This window comes from Anolis carolinensis, chromosome 6 (genome assembly GCF_035594765.1).
Source record: "Anolis carolinensis isolate JA03-04 chromosome 6, rAnoCar3.1.pri, whole genome shotgun sequence".
Classification (NCBI taxonomy): domain Eukaryota; kingdom Metazoa; phylum Chordata; class Lepidosauria; order Squamata; family Dactyloidae; genus Anolis; species Anolis carolinensis.
Genome location: NC_085846.1, coordinates 80,389,983 through 80,405,871, shown reverse-complemented (window position 1 = coordinate 80,405,871; position 15,889 = coordinate 80,389,983). Strand labels below are relative to the sequence as shown.

Genomic DNA, 15,889 nt, shown 5'->3' with positions numbered 1-15,889 from the left:
TGTGAAATTTATTTTTTCTTATTCCTTCTGTATTAGGGCATGCAAATCAAGCAGTTGTTTAAAAGTTTAAAATTTAAAAATAGATAGATTTAAAATTAGATTTAAAATTAGATTTAATTTTAAAATTAGATTTAAAATTATCTACAAAGCATGCTTTTTGGCAAAGTATTCAAGGTTATGTTTGGTAGTTTTAAAGCTTAGGCTTACTTTTACAGGGACCCCCATAGGAAAAGGACTTTGCTTTTTTATCATGTCAGAAACGACTTGAGAACATACTGCAAGTTGCTTCTGGTGTGAGAGAATTGGCCATCTACAGAGGTGTTGCCCAGGGGACGCCTGGATGTGTTAGCTGGGAGGCTTCTCTCATGTCCCCACAAGCTAGAGCTAACAGACAGGAGCTCACCCTGTCTCGCGGATCTGAACCGACAGGTCAGCAATCCAACACTCAGGTCAGCAATTCATCTGGCACAACGGTTTAATCCATTGCGCCACGACTTAAAGGCAGTTAACTACTTCACATAACTAATATAGTTCTTCAAACACAAACTTACATTCCTCTCATCCCCATCCTTTCTTTTGATCTATTTTCAACCTTACCTTTTATAAAGTCATTCCCAAATCAATTTCAGTGATACCTGATGTGCCAATATTTTCCCAAGGATGTTGCTAGTTACGTCTTTACCCCCATGAATATAAGCTTATAGAGGTGGTATGAATATAGTCCATTGGTGTGGACTAGACGTGATTAATCTTGAATTAAAGCACTACAGACAATATCTAATTATGCATTTATTTTCATCCTTAGATTTCAATGTTGCCTAAATGTTACCAGAAAAAAGCATTTGAAGTATGTGGCCACTCAATCGTTCACTCTGAGCAGAAACTATTTTATTGTCAATCAACACTGCCCTCTAATACATAATGGTTCAGATACTTTATACATACTAGTTTCCACAAGAAATAATGTAAACAGAGATTCATAAATTGATTCAAGTGGTTCTTGGACGTTTCAGTATTACCTGCAGGAGACAATGTGACCGGATTTTATGGCATATCTGAAGTTTTTACAGAAGGAGCTACACAAACCAATATCTATTTTACAGAAGAGACTTTCCCTTTGCTTGCCTCCATTCCTTGTGTTTATGAAGTCCCTTAATCTCAAATGCCTTGGGATATCTCTCCCTTGACTCACCATTTTTCAGAATGACACCTTAAACTTTACATTTCAGATTAATGCTGTAGAAAAGACATGGACAACTTATGAGCCTCCAGATGCTATCACACCAAAATGTGCATTATTGTTCAGTGGTTAGAGATTAGCTTAATACTTATGGGAATGCAGACCCATATATGGAGAGCCACCAATTGCATATCCCTGCTCTACAGCTTATCCATGTATCAGATGTAATGCATGAGCAATGTGGACTCGCATTTACATTCACATGGGCTCGATGATGATACATCAAAATAGCCAAGTTAAAAGGGGGGAAACGCTGAATCTCTGGAGCAAGTGCAGCATGCAGAAAAAGTCATCTTCCTTAATTGTCTGGATCTGTTTAAAATTATATTTACTTATACGATGTATGTGCCATTCAAAAATGAAGTACTCTTTTCTTAGAAAATAGTTTAAGAACAGCTTAGAGTTATAACTGTTCTGTTAATTTGATGATAAAGTATATTTTTGTGTGTGAACTATGAGACTAGCAGCATCATTTCTCAGATCTGATCGTATTTACTGAAGAGCTACATGTACAAGGTTATTTCATTCACCACTATATACCCTGTTAAGAAAGAACGCAGTAACAGTCACAGTAATGCAAGGAACGATGCCACCATCCAGAGGTTAGACTAAATTTCCCACCAATTGTTATGTTGCTTCAGGATGCTGGAAGCTGCAATCCAGCTATAGTTGGAGGACCACATTCTTCTCATTCCAATTTAGAGCAAGCACTCTACATCTTAGGTAATAGAAAACGGAACTTTATACATTTGACAAAAAGTACACAAAGAAAATAGATCAAGATACAAAATCATGGAGAATGTTTCATTTAACAGAGCATGTCAAATTTCATAATGCCAATGGATCACTGTTTGTTTTCCTAGTAAAGAAAAAGCATATGTATACATACTTCATTTTTACACATCAGATTTGATGTACAACTGTGAATTTAGAGAGCTATATAATGAAGGCCCAGACAGGAAAAAGGATACTAGAAGTTACTACTTTCCTTAGGTAAGGTAAAGTTTTTCCCCTGATGTTAAGTCCAGTTGTGACCGACTCTGGGGGTTGGTGCTCATCTCTATTTCTAAGCCGAAGAGCCGGCGTTGTCCGTAGACACCTCCAAGGTCATGTGGCCAGCATGACTGCATGGAGCGCCGTTACCTTCCCGCCAGAGTGGTACCTATTGATCTACTCACATTGGCATGTTTTCGAACTGCTAGGTTGGCAGGAGCTGGGGCTAACAGCGGGCGCTCATTCCGCTCCCGGGATTTGAACCTGGGACCTTTTGGTCTGCAAGTTCATGGCTGCAAACTAAGGCTGGTTGAGTCACACATGTAAATGACAATCTTTGTGTCCTTGTAAGTTTTCATGTGGGGGTTGCAAAGAACAAAATCAGAAGTCATGCACAACCAAGAAACCTGCATTATCAGGGCCCCAACTACATAGTCTATGCTTAAGTGTTTTCCTCTAAATGAATGTACATGCAATGGAGATAGTAGGACATTGTTTGGATTGAGTGTCCTGCACCTCCTACATACTGACTGACTAGCCATCTAAGAAGGACTCCCAAAATTCCAAAAAAGTATTATTTAATAAGAAGAGAAACAGATGCACACAGCTGTTGCTAAATTCACCATATAGCAATTTGTGGCCGAGCCTGCCAAAAAGAATGTCTCCACGCATTCCAATACCATGCTGACACCAGGGTAAACTTTATTCCCATGAGAAGTTATAGTTTTGGGAGAGAGGATTTTGTGACAGAATCTTTTTTGAGAGACAGAAAAGTACTGTAAGTTTCCTTCTGAAAGAAAAATCAAGAACCAGAGTTTGATGACAAAAGTTGTATTGCCTAGGAAAAGTGGGAATCCTTAGCAATGATCAGCAACCTGCATAAGGATAGGATCCTCTCCATAGCAAACATCTGTTATTCTTCTGGATTTAAGGAGACAGAAGAAAATGCAGCAGTTCTAGTCAATTACTCTAGTTTATATAGCAGCCTCTATGATTGATCTGCCATGAAAGAAAGCACATCCATGTGATTAGTGTGTGTACTCGTGAATAAGTGTAGAAAATTTAAGTTAAAAAATCAAACTCAAATACCTGGATTGACTAATTCACAAGTCAAGGTAAATACAGTATTTTCACTCCTATGAAAAAGGAACAATCTCCTCCTTTTAGTGGTGAATAGCAAGAACTTAGCCCATCCTAAAAGAAGCTTTGACCCATTGCTAGTCTTTCCACCATGGTGCCACTTCTGGCTTTTTTAAATGCCTGGATGGGAAAATAGTGGCAGCCAGGGGCAACTTACCCTCTAGATTTCACTGGCACTTTCCCCCCTCTATAAAATGACCCTCAATTTATCCACAAGTCATATGAAAATCCACAATTTTGGTTCCCAAACTTGCCCCAACTTACACATGAGGTCGACTTATACATGATCATATGTTGTAATTCATATTTGAAATGAAATTCCCTCAATCTCAAGACTACAATGTGACCAAAAGTCCTTTATTAACCTCTGTGGAAATAGCATAGATGCAAATTACATTACTTCCATGTGTTGAGACATTTCGGCTTTAACACTGATGTCCTAGCTAGTGGAGAGCATTTTCTAAAGTGTAAACAAGCAGCACAAATTCCAATCATTTCCAGCTTGTTGTCTTTCATCAGCAGTAGGGATCCTGCAGTCAAAATCTTGCTCTTGATTTTTCCTTCAAAAAGAGGCCGTCCTTTCTCTCCCTCTCAAAGTACTCAGGAAAGATTGCAGTAATTATAGTTATGCTCTTCAAAAATACACTTAGGAAACATGGATTATATAAACATAAACTGCGCAGCTTGATGTATAGAAAGGAGGGGGTGAGGGAGAAGCAAGTGAGACAACTGCTAGTTTTTCAAGATGTACAAAGCTCAGTAAGCCTAAAATTAGAACGATTTCAGGCGCTATTCCGTTGCTAAAAGTTACACCATAAGGAAAGGGCTGTTTTAAAACTCAGCACTTCTTTGTGAACATTCATGCATCTAGTACATTTTTTCTTTTCTCTTTTCAAGCTCAATTTTAATAAACATTGGAAAATAAATTCTCCTGAAGGATTACCTAGTTTGAAATGTAATATCATGGACTCTGCTTCTTTGTTGCTTTAAATTCTCATTACCAAATGAGTCAACGTATCCTGCATTACATTAGCCAGCATGCATACCGTACTGAACCATTCACTGAATGCTCTCTTTTGACAACACACACAGGACAACACATGATGGGGGAAAGAAATGTGTTAACCGGATACAGCTACTGAGGAACATCCCTCTGGGAAGATGACAATTTCCTCCCATAGTCGGCAATATGGCAAGATTATCTTTCAAGGCCTGAAGAACTTCGTGGTCTTCTATGGAAAGGTTAACGGTGTCTATGATCACTGAAATGATAAAAAGATACCGCTTTAGCATTCACTGTTAATTGTAGGATGAATATATGTGTATATGTAGGATGAATATATATCCAAATCCATTTGGAGGCTTAGCAAAACATCCACAACCCAAAAAAAAAAAGATGGGGTTCTTATTTCCATCATTATCCAAAAACGGATCACTGCCCATGAGGTATGTACAGATTTAGGAATGAGGTGCAGGGAAATCAAACAACAACTAAGATTATTTATGCTTCTAAAATTCGAAATTGATATGACAACATGAAAATAGAAATATTGAAAAGGACTCACTTCACTTGAAGAACTTAATTTCTGTGTCAACACAGTCATAGAAAAGGTCCTCAACTTCAGAAGCATCAAGACTCTCTGAGCTGTTTATGAGGCTTTCCATTGCTTCCAGTCCTTGTCTTTCAAGGTTCAACATGGTTGTTCTTAACTCCTTGCCTTTATCCTAACAGAAACAATATCCAATAGGAAAGAAGTGACTACACTATAAATTACATTAAAAATTGTAGGTGCATCCATGTGTAAATTACCAAGAGATACAGCCAAACTGTAGCCCAACCATGGGAATCCCATCTGAATTCAGAATGGGTTTTGTCCAAGATTCTTCAGATAATGTATCGAGTGAAGTTTGCATTTACTCCATGTATTTTATGAAAGATGACGGGAGCTGGGGTGAAATATCATTTGAAGGGCTACCAGCTCAACCATGTAGCGAATGTGTCAGATTGCTCAAGGCGAGCACAAATGAGCCCAAGACAGTACTTACAATTTGATCCAGATTTTACTGGGGAACTGAAGGTATTTTTGCCCATTTTATTGCATGCTTCTTTTCAGTGACAGATATACATAAGGAGATAATGTTTAAATTGTCTGATAAACATAAAACAATGTATATGTAGCTGAGCATTTGCTTTAAAGACAGATGATCACTTATTTTGGTTCTCAAGGCAAACCAAATACATTTAATATCTGATTAATCAGTTATTATTGTAGTAACTGGGGGCGATGATGGCCGACAGGAAGCTCTGGCGTGAACTGGCCCATGAGGTCACAAAGAGTCGGAAACGACTGAATGAATAAACAAATTGTAGCAAGCATCTTTTCAAACTAGTATAGCTCTTCCGTTTGCTTTTCGGGGGGTTGAAAATATAATATTTTAGCATTATCCCAAACGAATGGGCAATATTAGTGACGTTCTCTTTTCAGTCATTGCACAAACCAACTAAGGGTATATATGATTCATCATCAACAGATAGAGCTCAAGGTCAGTAATGCATACATTTGTTGAAAAAGAATTTGAAACTCATGATTTTATAGCATACATTTGTTGAGAAAGAATTTGAAACTCATGATTTTATAGCAAAACAAAACAAGTATTGGTGTCTTGGATTTTATGCCTCTTCTTGGGGTTATTTGGGCACTAATTCAGAAAACTGCATTATTATAGACAACATCACCTCTAACTTCTTAGATATGGTTATCATGATTTTTCATGGGTGAATATATGAAGAATGGTACATGGCATAGGTTCTGTATCTCAAAAGAAATAGAGCCAATAGAGGAAAACTGGTGCCATTTTTGGAATCAGCAAGTCAAATGTACCCAGAAAGAGGTCTAAAAACTGAGGCACCAACATGTGTGTTGGCTAGTGTTTATTGGTCTCTGTATAGCACACTGTTTTCTGCCCACATCTTAATGTCCTGCAGTCTTTCTTGACCCAGAGCTGACCTAATTGCTCCACTAGCTGTAGCTCTGAAGTGATTTTTGGGAAGCCTTGTGTTGGGCTGTGGGTAATCAAGCAGCAAATACTCCTGTCAAGGACATTCACTGAAGCTCTGCGGATGTATTCATGTTCCTCTTTCATACTACTATGCTTTAAGGAAGGAGCATATAGGAGCAGCTACTTTGCATTTCACTTTTCTGCAAGGACACAGTAGCTCTATACTATCTGACCTAATCCATGGTATGGTTAGGAGGTTCCTGGTGGTGACATATGTGAGCATAAGTTGGGCTAGGCATGCAAGTCACTTTTCGGAGGTCAATGTGGAAACTATGTATTTTTAGCAGAGTTCTGCATGAGGAACCATTGCAAATGCACAATTAAGAATCTAGAGTAGTGTGTAAATAAATACTGCGTTTTATGCTGCCTCTGTGTATTGCACTCTGTCAGAGCTATGTACATTCACAGTTTCTCATACATTATGTTATGGTGGTATAGGGACTGTCAGTGGAGATCTATGCTATGGCAAGATGATGAAGACTCTCAGCCAGAGTAACAGACAGAGCCACATTTTAAAAATGGATTAAACACAGCTCAGAATGCCCAGGAAGATGTTATCCTCCAAGTGGCCACAATAAACCCTCCCACAAAGATCCACATCATTACCAAATGTATTAATGCAGTTGTTGCTAAGAGGTGTAACGATATTTTGAAGTTCATCTAGAAAACTGGCTGTCTTTCAACTTTCACTATCTTCTCTTGAAGATTAAGGGCTCATCAAGGAAATCATGTCCAGGTGGCATGTGCTAAAGATTTCTGTCTAAATCTAGGTTTTGAAAGCACTCTGGCCGTCAAGTGGCATGACTTCTCAAAGGGTTTCTGTAGCACCTTTGAAAATGTCTGAAAGAAAGAAGCTGGGAATATATACTGGATCCCTTTGCATATCCCTTTGCATACATTCAGCATAACATTGATTTCACCAAATCCTCAAGTTTGAAATTTATCATGGGTGAATTCCATAGCACAGAATGCACAGCCCTTACCTCATCATTCTCCATGACTGAACGGGCCCATTCATGTGCTTTGTACAGTTCGTGTCTCCGGTCTGGTTTTTCCTGGAACCGGGGAACTTTTTTAGTGGGATCACTACAACCCAAACTAGGTGACTGAATTTTTGGTACAAATTTTACATTGTCAACAAAGATGAAAGGCTTAAATATGGATCTGAAAAAGACAAGATGTATTTTCCGTTAGGAATCACAAATCTAGCTTGTATTGTCATCTAGAAATCTTGTGTGCTTGTTCAAAATGGGGAAAAATGGAATTTGAAACTTTTCTTTACAAATATTCTGAAGCATATGGATTCATTTAAAGGATGCAAATGCATTTAAAGTAGAATGTAACCCTAAATCTCAGGCTTAACATGGCAGAACAATAAACTATGCTACTGCAGGAGGATCCACTGTGTGAACATTTGCTGAATCAAGCTAATATGGCTCCATTTAAACCAAATTAGGATCAGTAAACTGACTCATAGGCCTGCCTTTCAAATCTGCTTCTACACATCTAGACGTAATGCAACACTTACAGATAAAGATACAAGGCAAATAGGAAGCCCTCCTATAGTTTCCCTGCACTGAATAACTTTGCATCAGTAAACTAAAGTTTGCCAGATTAGGTTTTAAAGCCGCTGATCTATATGTTCCTTCTTGAGACTTAAAAAAAACCAGCAGCGGAATGGCCAGAATTTTTCTAACTTACCTTGATGGGTCCGGTGTGCCTGTGAAATAATGGATGCACGGGGAACTAAGGTTCTGAGGTAATACAGATACCATGCTTGCTGTAGTAAGAAAAGATTCTGAATCCACACATATACCACCAGACGTATCACGCAAGACATCAATCATTGTTTGCACAGTGATGCTGCCTGGGGGTAAAGATCAGGAATCAAAACATAAGCAAGATCATGATCCATAACTGGGTGGTAAATTTGAGTTTAGAATATAACTAAGGGTGAGCTAAATAGTTACATTCATGCAACAGTTGGTATCTTCCCCACCCCAGAACAGTCGGCCAGGGCTCCTTGAGGAAGAACAGCTAAATGAAGACAGTCTTATCATTTTTCCCAAAAGCTTTAATAATCTGATGGCAATTCGAATTTTAGAAAAAGGCTATTTCAGACCTCCAAAAGGTCTCTTACCCAGCTCCACGGTCTTAAAATTGAGGCTCACAAACCTGAATTTTTATGATACACAACATTTTGGAGAAAGCAATGATTAGACGGGATTGGAGTATGTATCCTGGGAGCCATGGCAAATCACATATGGCATTATGGGGTAAAATTTCTAGATCAGTGGTTCTCAACCTGTGGGTCCCCAGGTGTTTTGGCCTACAACTCCCAGAAATCCCAGCCAGTTTACCAGCTGTTAGGATTCCTGGGAGTTGAAGGCCAAAAACATCTGGGGACCCCAGGATGAGAACCACTGTTTAGAACTTCCAGTATGACTCTATGGTCAACTTCCACTGGAAGCTGTACACAGAAGGACCTAGACCAGTGGTTCTCAACCTGTGGGTCCCCAGAGGTTTTGGCTTTCAACTCCCAGAAAGCCTAACAGCTGATAAACTGGCTGGGATTTCTGGGAGTTGTAGGCCAAAACACATGGGGACCTACAGGTTTAAAACCACTGACCTAGACATTCCTAGAGACATGCTCTCTCTAGAAATCTCTATGTCCTCCAGCAGATTAGAGGAAACCGACCTACAGATAACATTGTAATCAAATCCAATCAAATCCGCAAACTTCAAAACTACAAATGTGGAAAGACAACTGTACATACATCTATCACAAGTATACTCGCAATAATTGTCTATGAAATCTTTTCTACAATTAATGAAATATCCCGAAAGAAGAAATGAAGTCTCAACCACTCTTCACATGACCTAACATGTGGGAGAGGGAAAGGAGAGCTCTACTTACCTTCCTGCTTTTCTAGGCTCTCCTTCCCCAAACAACAATTTGCATGCTTATCAGATGGAGAAAAAACCTGAGCAAAGTTGAACTCTGTGTCCGTAGTCCACCATCCTTGACTTTCTGCATAATTCCTAAGCTCAGGATGCTCTGCATCAATTTTTGTGGTTAAGGAAATTTGGTTGCAAATGCACTTTACTCCCTCTAGGAAAGAAGATACATGTCAAAAGGAGAGTTTAAAAACACAGTGACCTCATGCATGTAATTTATTTTAAAAAATCAATTACATATAAATCCAGGTTGCACTCTTATTTCAGATCAATTAAGTATGATGTGGTGCAGCTTCCTCCAACCTAGTGCACTCCAGATATTCATGGGATGATGGGAGACGTAGTCTGACACATCTAGGGAACACTAGGTTGGAAAAACATAGCACATTATGCAAGGACTCTCTCAAGAGAACAGTATTAAACAGTAAGAGAACATTTTACTACTTTAAATGAGGAGTGGGTAAATTGTGGGTGTGAGACCAAATGAATGTTCCCAGGATTGTATTTTAAATTCTCATTCCTCTAGACTACTTGGTCATGGCTTGGTTTGTTTTCAAGCCAAAAGGGAGAACTGCTTATCCTGATAGCTTCTGGATGATTTGACATTCAAATAGGTCGCAATCCTTCTAAACATGCACCACACTATTTAACATTTTTCAAAAAAGAATACAATATGAGCCACATATCTGCAGGGTATACATCTCGATGGGAGGGAATCCCCACAGGAAACCAGTGATGTCAGTGGAGCCCAGTGATGTCAGTGGGCTGTGACGGAGCTGGCTAGTAACCAGCTGCAATAAATCACTACTGACCGAGAGGTCATGAGTTCGAAACCCAGGTCGGGTTAAGCCTCCAACCATTAAATAGCCCGGCTTGCTGTTGACCTATGCAGCCCCAAAAGACAGTTGCAGCTGTCAAGTAGGGAAATTTAGGTACGCTTTATGCGGGAGGCTAATTTAACTAATTTACAACATCATAAAAACTGCCAGCAAAACACGAGGAAAGGAATGAGGAAGTACAGCCACCAGTGGACAGTGAAGCAACACCGTGGCCGAAATCGTGAAGCTGGAAAAAAATGTTAAATGCCTCTGTGTCTGTCTATATATGTTGTTTTTCTGTTGGCATTGAATGTTTGCCATATATGTTTTCATTGTAATCCACCCTGAGTCCCCTTTGGGGTGAGAAGGGCGGAATATAAATACTGTAAATAAAATCAGATAGTGGGCCCAAGTCACTCCCTTCTCTCAACCAATCTGGTGAGGGAGTGGGAAGCTTGAATGGAAACTGAACTACTTAAGAATCTATGCTGTCTGAATTCATGTTTATGCTTGTACATTTTTGGCATCTGCCATACTTACATCCTTTCTGACCGGATTGTAAATTAAATCTCTGTGGCTATCTTCACCTGGTGAGTGTGTTCTTCAATCTGGAACATTGGGCTGTTAAGCACAACGATCACCAGGCAAGGGCCCTCCATATCCACAGTCCTAGTCTAAATTCGACCTCACTTTCATAAGGTTTTTCTCGGGCTGAGAATGTATGACTTGTCCAAGGTCACCTAGTGGATTTCCATGGACAAATGGGGAATCAAAACTTGGTTTCCAGAGTCATAGTCCAATGCTCAAACCACTGACTTTGGGCCTTAGGCTAAATAATTACATTCCATTGATTTGGTGGGATCTTCCCTGAGTATCATAAAATCTGGTTCCAACTCAATTGTAGCTTGCACAACTTCTCTTTAAATAAACAAGTATTTACAAGGCATAAGAAATAAGCACATGCAAGAGAGAATTTGATTGTCTGCTATTTTAAGGTTTTGTGAATGTCAGAGACAATGAGAAGCTGTTAGGAAAATGTCAGCAAGGCAGAGAGCTTTGTGTTCAAAGCAAGAGCAGTGTGCCCACTTCAGTACACAGATGCAAAAAGACGTCTGGATGTGGAAGCTATTCTCTGTTTATGAGCTGATAATTCCGGTACTTGAAATTCATTTGAAGGAGGAAAATAGATGCTGCACAGGCAGAAACATATTTCCGCAATTGGAAAATGCTTTCAAAGTTCTCACCAAAACTTCAAATAGACAGCATGGTAGGATCTTCTGTATTTTATGTCTAAATTTAGAACAATAACATAATTGCTTTTGATGATATACTCTAGTTCAGAAATAACATGGAGGAATGTGTTTTAAAACAACATTTTTAAAAATAGGAGATGGTTCTGTCTCATCATATACAGTACATATCTCTATGGTTTGTAATACCTACATGCTGCCTCTATTGCTGGTTTTATTCTGTAGATGTTTTCTCTTAGGCCAACTTTATGTGTCATTTTTATGTTGCATGTTTTTGTCACCTATTCTATAAACTTCCTGTAGAACTTCAGTTATAGGACAACACAGAAGTGTAAAGAAGTAGACAAAACAAATGTTTAAGTAACCACCAAAAGAAATGTACATGTATATATAACCTTACGTCTGTAAAAATTGCTGCTTGTGATACAATTTAAAACAGACCTGTCATTTTTTCTGCTGCCCAGTATTTCCCAATTGTTTCCAGCACCCAAGATTCATTTCTGTCCACGATCAGATAAGCACTTTGGAAGGCATGACACAAATTCCCATCTTCGTAATAATTTCCACCTTGCCCATGCTCTTCCAAGAGGGAAACAATTACATCCAAGGCTTCTTTAGCGGTTGCACCCCTTTCTAGACCAAGCCTGAGAAGAGAATTAAAAGCAACAATGAAAGATCCTGTCAAGTTTAGACAGCCTGGCAAAAGTGAAGTAGTAGTCTTGTTCGCTGAAAGATAAAATTAAATCTAAAGCAACCAACCCACTTTTTGGTTACCATTCATTTGACATAATCCAATTTGCTTGCTTAATTTATAGTTTTCTGCCTTTCCGTCCCCAAGTTCTACATTGTACACGGTGTGGATGAAAAGTCTAGAGCCTACCTGTGATGCAGTTGCCTGATAGTGATGAAACTTCACGACTGTTCCCTGTACTCCCTCTCCATTTTGACACACTTTTCCCATCTGTTTTCCAGATTAGCCAACCCTTGGGAAAAAATTATTTCAACTGCGAGTTGCACAAGTCATTCACAGTGCAACTACCAGATGAAATAATTTCAGGCTTTTTGTCATGGATAATGTCGCATGTTCATGCAAAATTCCCAGCTCTTCTGCTATGAATTGCAGTGTCACTCGACGGTATCATGTTGTGTACACATGCCACATTCTCGCCCATTGTCACACAATCTGCAGCATGGTTCTTACTACTGGTGGTTGCTATTTTTTATCATGTTTCCCCCCACTGTCAGAGAGAAGCACCTTGCACACAAGTGAAATTTAGCAAGATGTATGAAAAAGAGTTGCTCTTCCCCAGAAAATACTTCGGTCGTCCCACAGTGGCTCCTTCACAAATAGGCTTAAGACTTTTTCTCCATCCCTCATATATATACCTATTATCCCCATCATTTTATCCATAACCATGTAAGATAGGATAGGCTGAGAGTGTATAACTGGCCTATGGTAACTTGACATATTTTACTGCTTAGTAAAGGGATTCCCAAACTAAGACCTGAGGGCCAGATGTGGCCCTCCAAGGTCATTTACCGGGTTCGTGCCCTAAATTTTAGATTTAGGGTCGCCCTAACTCTGAAATGACTTGATGACACACAACAACAACAACAACAACAACAACAACAACAACAATGGCAATCCTAATTAACTGACTATATCATCAGTCCCACACATCCCACTGAAATACTGGTAAGTTTAGGTAAAATATTGTATTGTGCCTTCATTTTTTTGCACTACAAGTAAGATATGTGCAGTGTGCATAGGAATTCGTTCATGTTTTTTAAAACTATAGTCTGGCTGCCCAACAGTCTGAAGAACTGTGAACCAGCCCTCTGCTTGAAACATTTGTGGGTCCTTTGCTTAGTAGAAACTCTATGTCACCTAATTCTAAGTCTATCTCTAAACACTAAACCACACTGAGTGGTTTACTGCTTTTACTTGTTGTGAAACTGGCTTTTTAAAAGAAGCAATTTGTGATGTGCCAGATGATGTGATTATGGAAGCTGTTATGAGAGAAATACTATGGATGCTAGGATACACTGCAAATACTGATGGGGAGCAACTTGAGAAACTGCAAGTTGCTTCTGGTGTGAGAGAATTGGCTGTCTCCAAGGATGTTGCCCAGGGGACACACTAATGTTTTTGATGTTTACCAGCCTTGTGGGATGCTTCTCTCATGTCCCCGCATGGGGAGCTGGAGCTGACAGAGGGAGCTCATCCATGCTCTCCCCAGATTCGAAACGACAACCTTCAGGTCAGCAACCCAACCTTCAAGTCAGCAGTCCTGACGGCACAAGGGTTTAACCCATTGCACCACCGGGGGCTCCGGTATGGGGGCATGGAAGAACAAGGGTGCTTGATCCTTTTTCTTGAGTGCCTATTCTTTCCAGCAGATGTCTCTCTAGTTATATCTAAAGAACAACAGACAAGGGTGGGAGGGGGGGGGGAATGAACATAACTAATAGCTAACAGAAAGAGAAGAAGTGATTTGTATAAATGAGAACACAACACAGAACCCACAACATAAAAATATGCAGAAATTACCAATCAAATAAATACTATCTGTGATAGAGGGGAAAAATATACAGAGAAACCCTTTCAACAGAAGCAGAGCAACGCTTGGTTTGGCTAATTTGAGAGCTGAAGAAGATGAAAGAGGCATTCTATCTCAAACCACGTAGCAGCTGGTGGCTGGCATTTTAATCACTATTAAAGCAGAGGATCAATCATTTTAAAACTAACTTTATGTAGTCCTAAACCTGCTTGGTGCTGTAATCATCCTGCTCAGAAAGAAAATAATAAAACTATGTCATATGCTTAACATTATATGTAATGTGCTCCTATATTACACTCTAAAAGGAAAGCTAGGAATTAAAATTAAGAAATTAATGAAGAAATGCTGCATTTGCTGTTTCTAAGTTATAGTGCTAAAGAAGTAAGCTATAATGGTGAGATTCCTATGCTTCTTTCCTTGAAGCAAGCTCTCTCTCACCCCTTTTTCCTTTTCCCCCAAAGGCAGACCAGTGTTTGGATGGGGAAGCAACAAGAAATGTCAAGAAACATTAAGCGGCAACATAATGGGTGCGATATAAATTGGCCCATATTATCCAGTCGGATGAGCCTCTTCTGTGTCCCATACAGCCCTCCCATTTCTCTATCCTCTGTTGTTTGTATGTCTGTCATTCTCACACTTCACAATATTTTATAGTTATAAGTGCTCCATTTTGCTTGTGCCTTCTGTTACTGGCTTTAACTAAAAACCATGGGTTTCAGGAGTTCATATGGACACTGTAGGCTGAACTAAAAAGAATTAAAAGCATGAAATGTGTGTAGAAGCTCACAATGTAATATTTTAGTATAAATAATCAAGTATGCTAATTTGTCTATTTATCAATGTATACATTCCTTTAAACAAATTATAGCCCATCTTTCCCCCAAAGTCAGGGCTCAACATAGTTTACAACTTAACTTAAAGGCAATATATATTTAAAATATAAAATATTATAATTACTCTTTAATTTAATCATCAACAAAATTAAAATAATTTTATATATGCATTAAAAAACAGCATATTATTTGAGAACACAGAAATGCTGGACCACTCTAACAACCACCATGTCAATTTATGCAGACAAGCCATCGATATCCACAAGCAAGTGGACAATTTCAACAGAAAGGAGGAAACCATGAAAAATGAACAAAATCTGTCTACCAGTATTTTAAAAACTCTAAAATCAGGACAGTAAATAAAGAACAATACTCAGAAAACAGAAGAATTCCAGACATGAAACAATCAGGGCCAGCTAACACCTCCCAACAAAAGATTTCTCCAGGCAGGAAGCAGCTAGGCTTTGAAGATGAAAGGCCATTCAATGCTAATCAAGGTGGTCAGCTGCAACATTCACACCTGCCTCAAACATAAAAGAGTTCTTGCTCTCATCCTGGACATTATTCCACAGATATACAGGTTGTTTGAAAAAGAACTCCCTATAGACCATTTAATTTAAATGGTGAATAGGGAGTTCTTTTTCAAACACCCTGTATAAACCCCACTTGCCTAGTTTCCAACAGACCCACAACCTCTGAGGATGCCTGCCATAGATGTGGGTGAAACATCAGGAGAGAATGCTTCTGGAACATGGCCATACAGCCTGGAAAACTCACAGCAACCCAGAATAGAAATGTCTTTGCCTGAAAAGCGAAGGCCAACAAGAGGGCAAATCCAGCCTCTTTGGAAGAAACTTCCAGAACCCTGGAGTAGCCAGGATTATGATAAAAATTGTTTCATACAATAAAGTCTTGCTTGTCCAACCTTCGCTCATCCAACATTCTGTATTATCCAACACAGTCTGCCTCCCGCCCGGATCCACAGCTGTTTCTCTAGGCAGGCAAGGATGACAGATTTCTTAAAATCTTCACAGGA

The 15,889-nt window shown here is 39.2% G+C and overlaps 1 protein-coding gene across 2 annotated transcripts in view; it reads right to left on the bottom strand.

The window, feature by feature from the left end:
- Window positions 1-776: 776 nt before the first annotated feature.
- The window catches only part of scrn1 (secernin 1), a 42,728-nt gene continuing 27,615 nt past the window's right edge, over window positions 777-15,889 (bottom strand). Inside the window, exons 3-9 of one of the 2 annotated variants that reach the window (XM_062958243.1) lie at window positions 11,901-12,103; window positions 9,351-9,545; window positions 8,135-8,300; window positions 7,417-7,597; window positions 4,939-5,098; window positions 4,842-4,864; window positions 777-4,644 (exon numbers count right to left, since the gene is read on the bottom strand). In XM_062958243.1, the coding sequence (XP_062814313.1) occupies window positions 4,940-5,098; window positions 7,417-7,597; window positions 8,135-8,300; window positions 9,351-9,545; window positions 11,901-12,103 (904 nt within the window). In that variant the 3' untranslated portion in view covers window positions 777-4,644; window positions 4,842-4,864; window position 4,939. The remainder of the gene's footprint in view (window positions 4,645-4,841; window positions 4,865-4,938; window positions 5,099-7,416; window positions 7,598-8,134; window positions 8,301-9,350; window positions 9,546-11,900; window positions 12,104-15,889) is intronic. The other variant, XM_003222173.4, reaches the window with a different exon arrangement.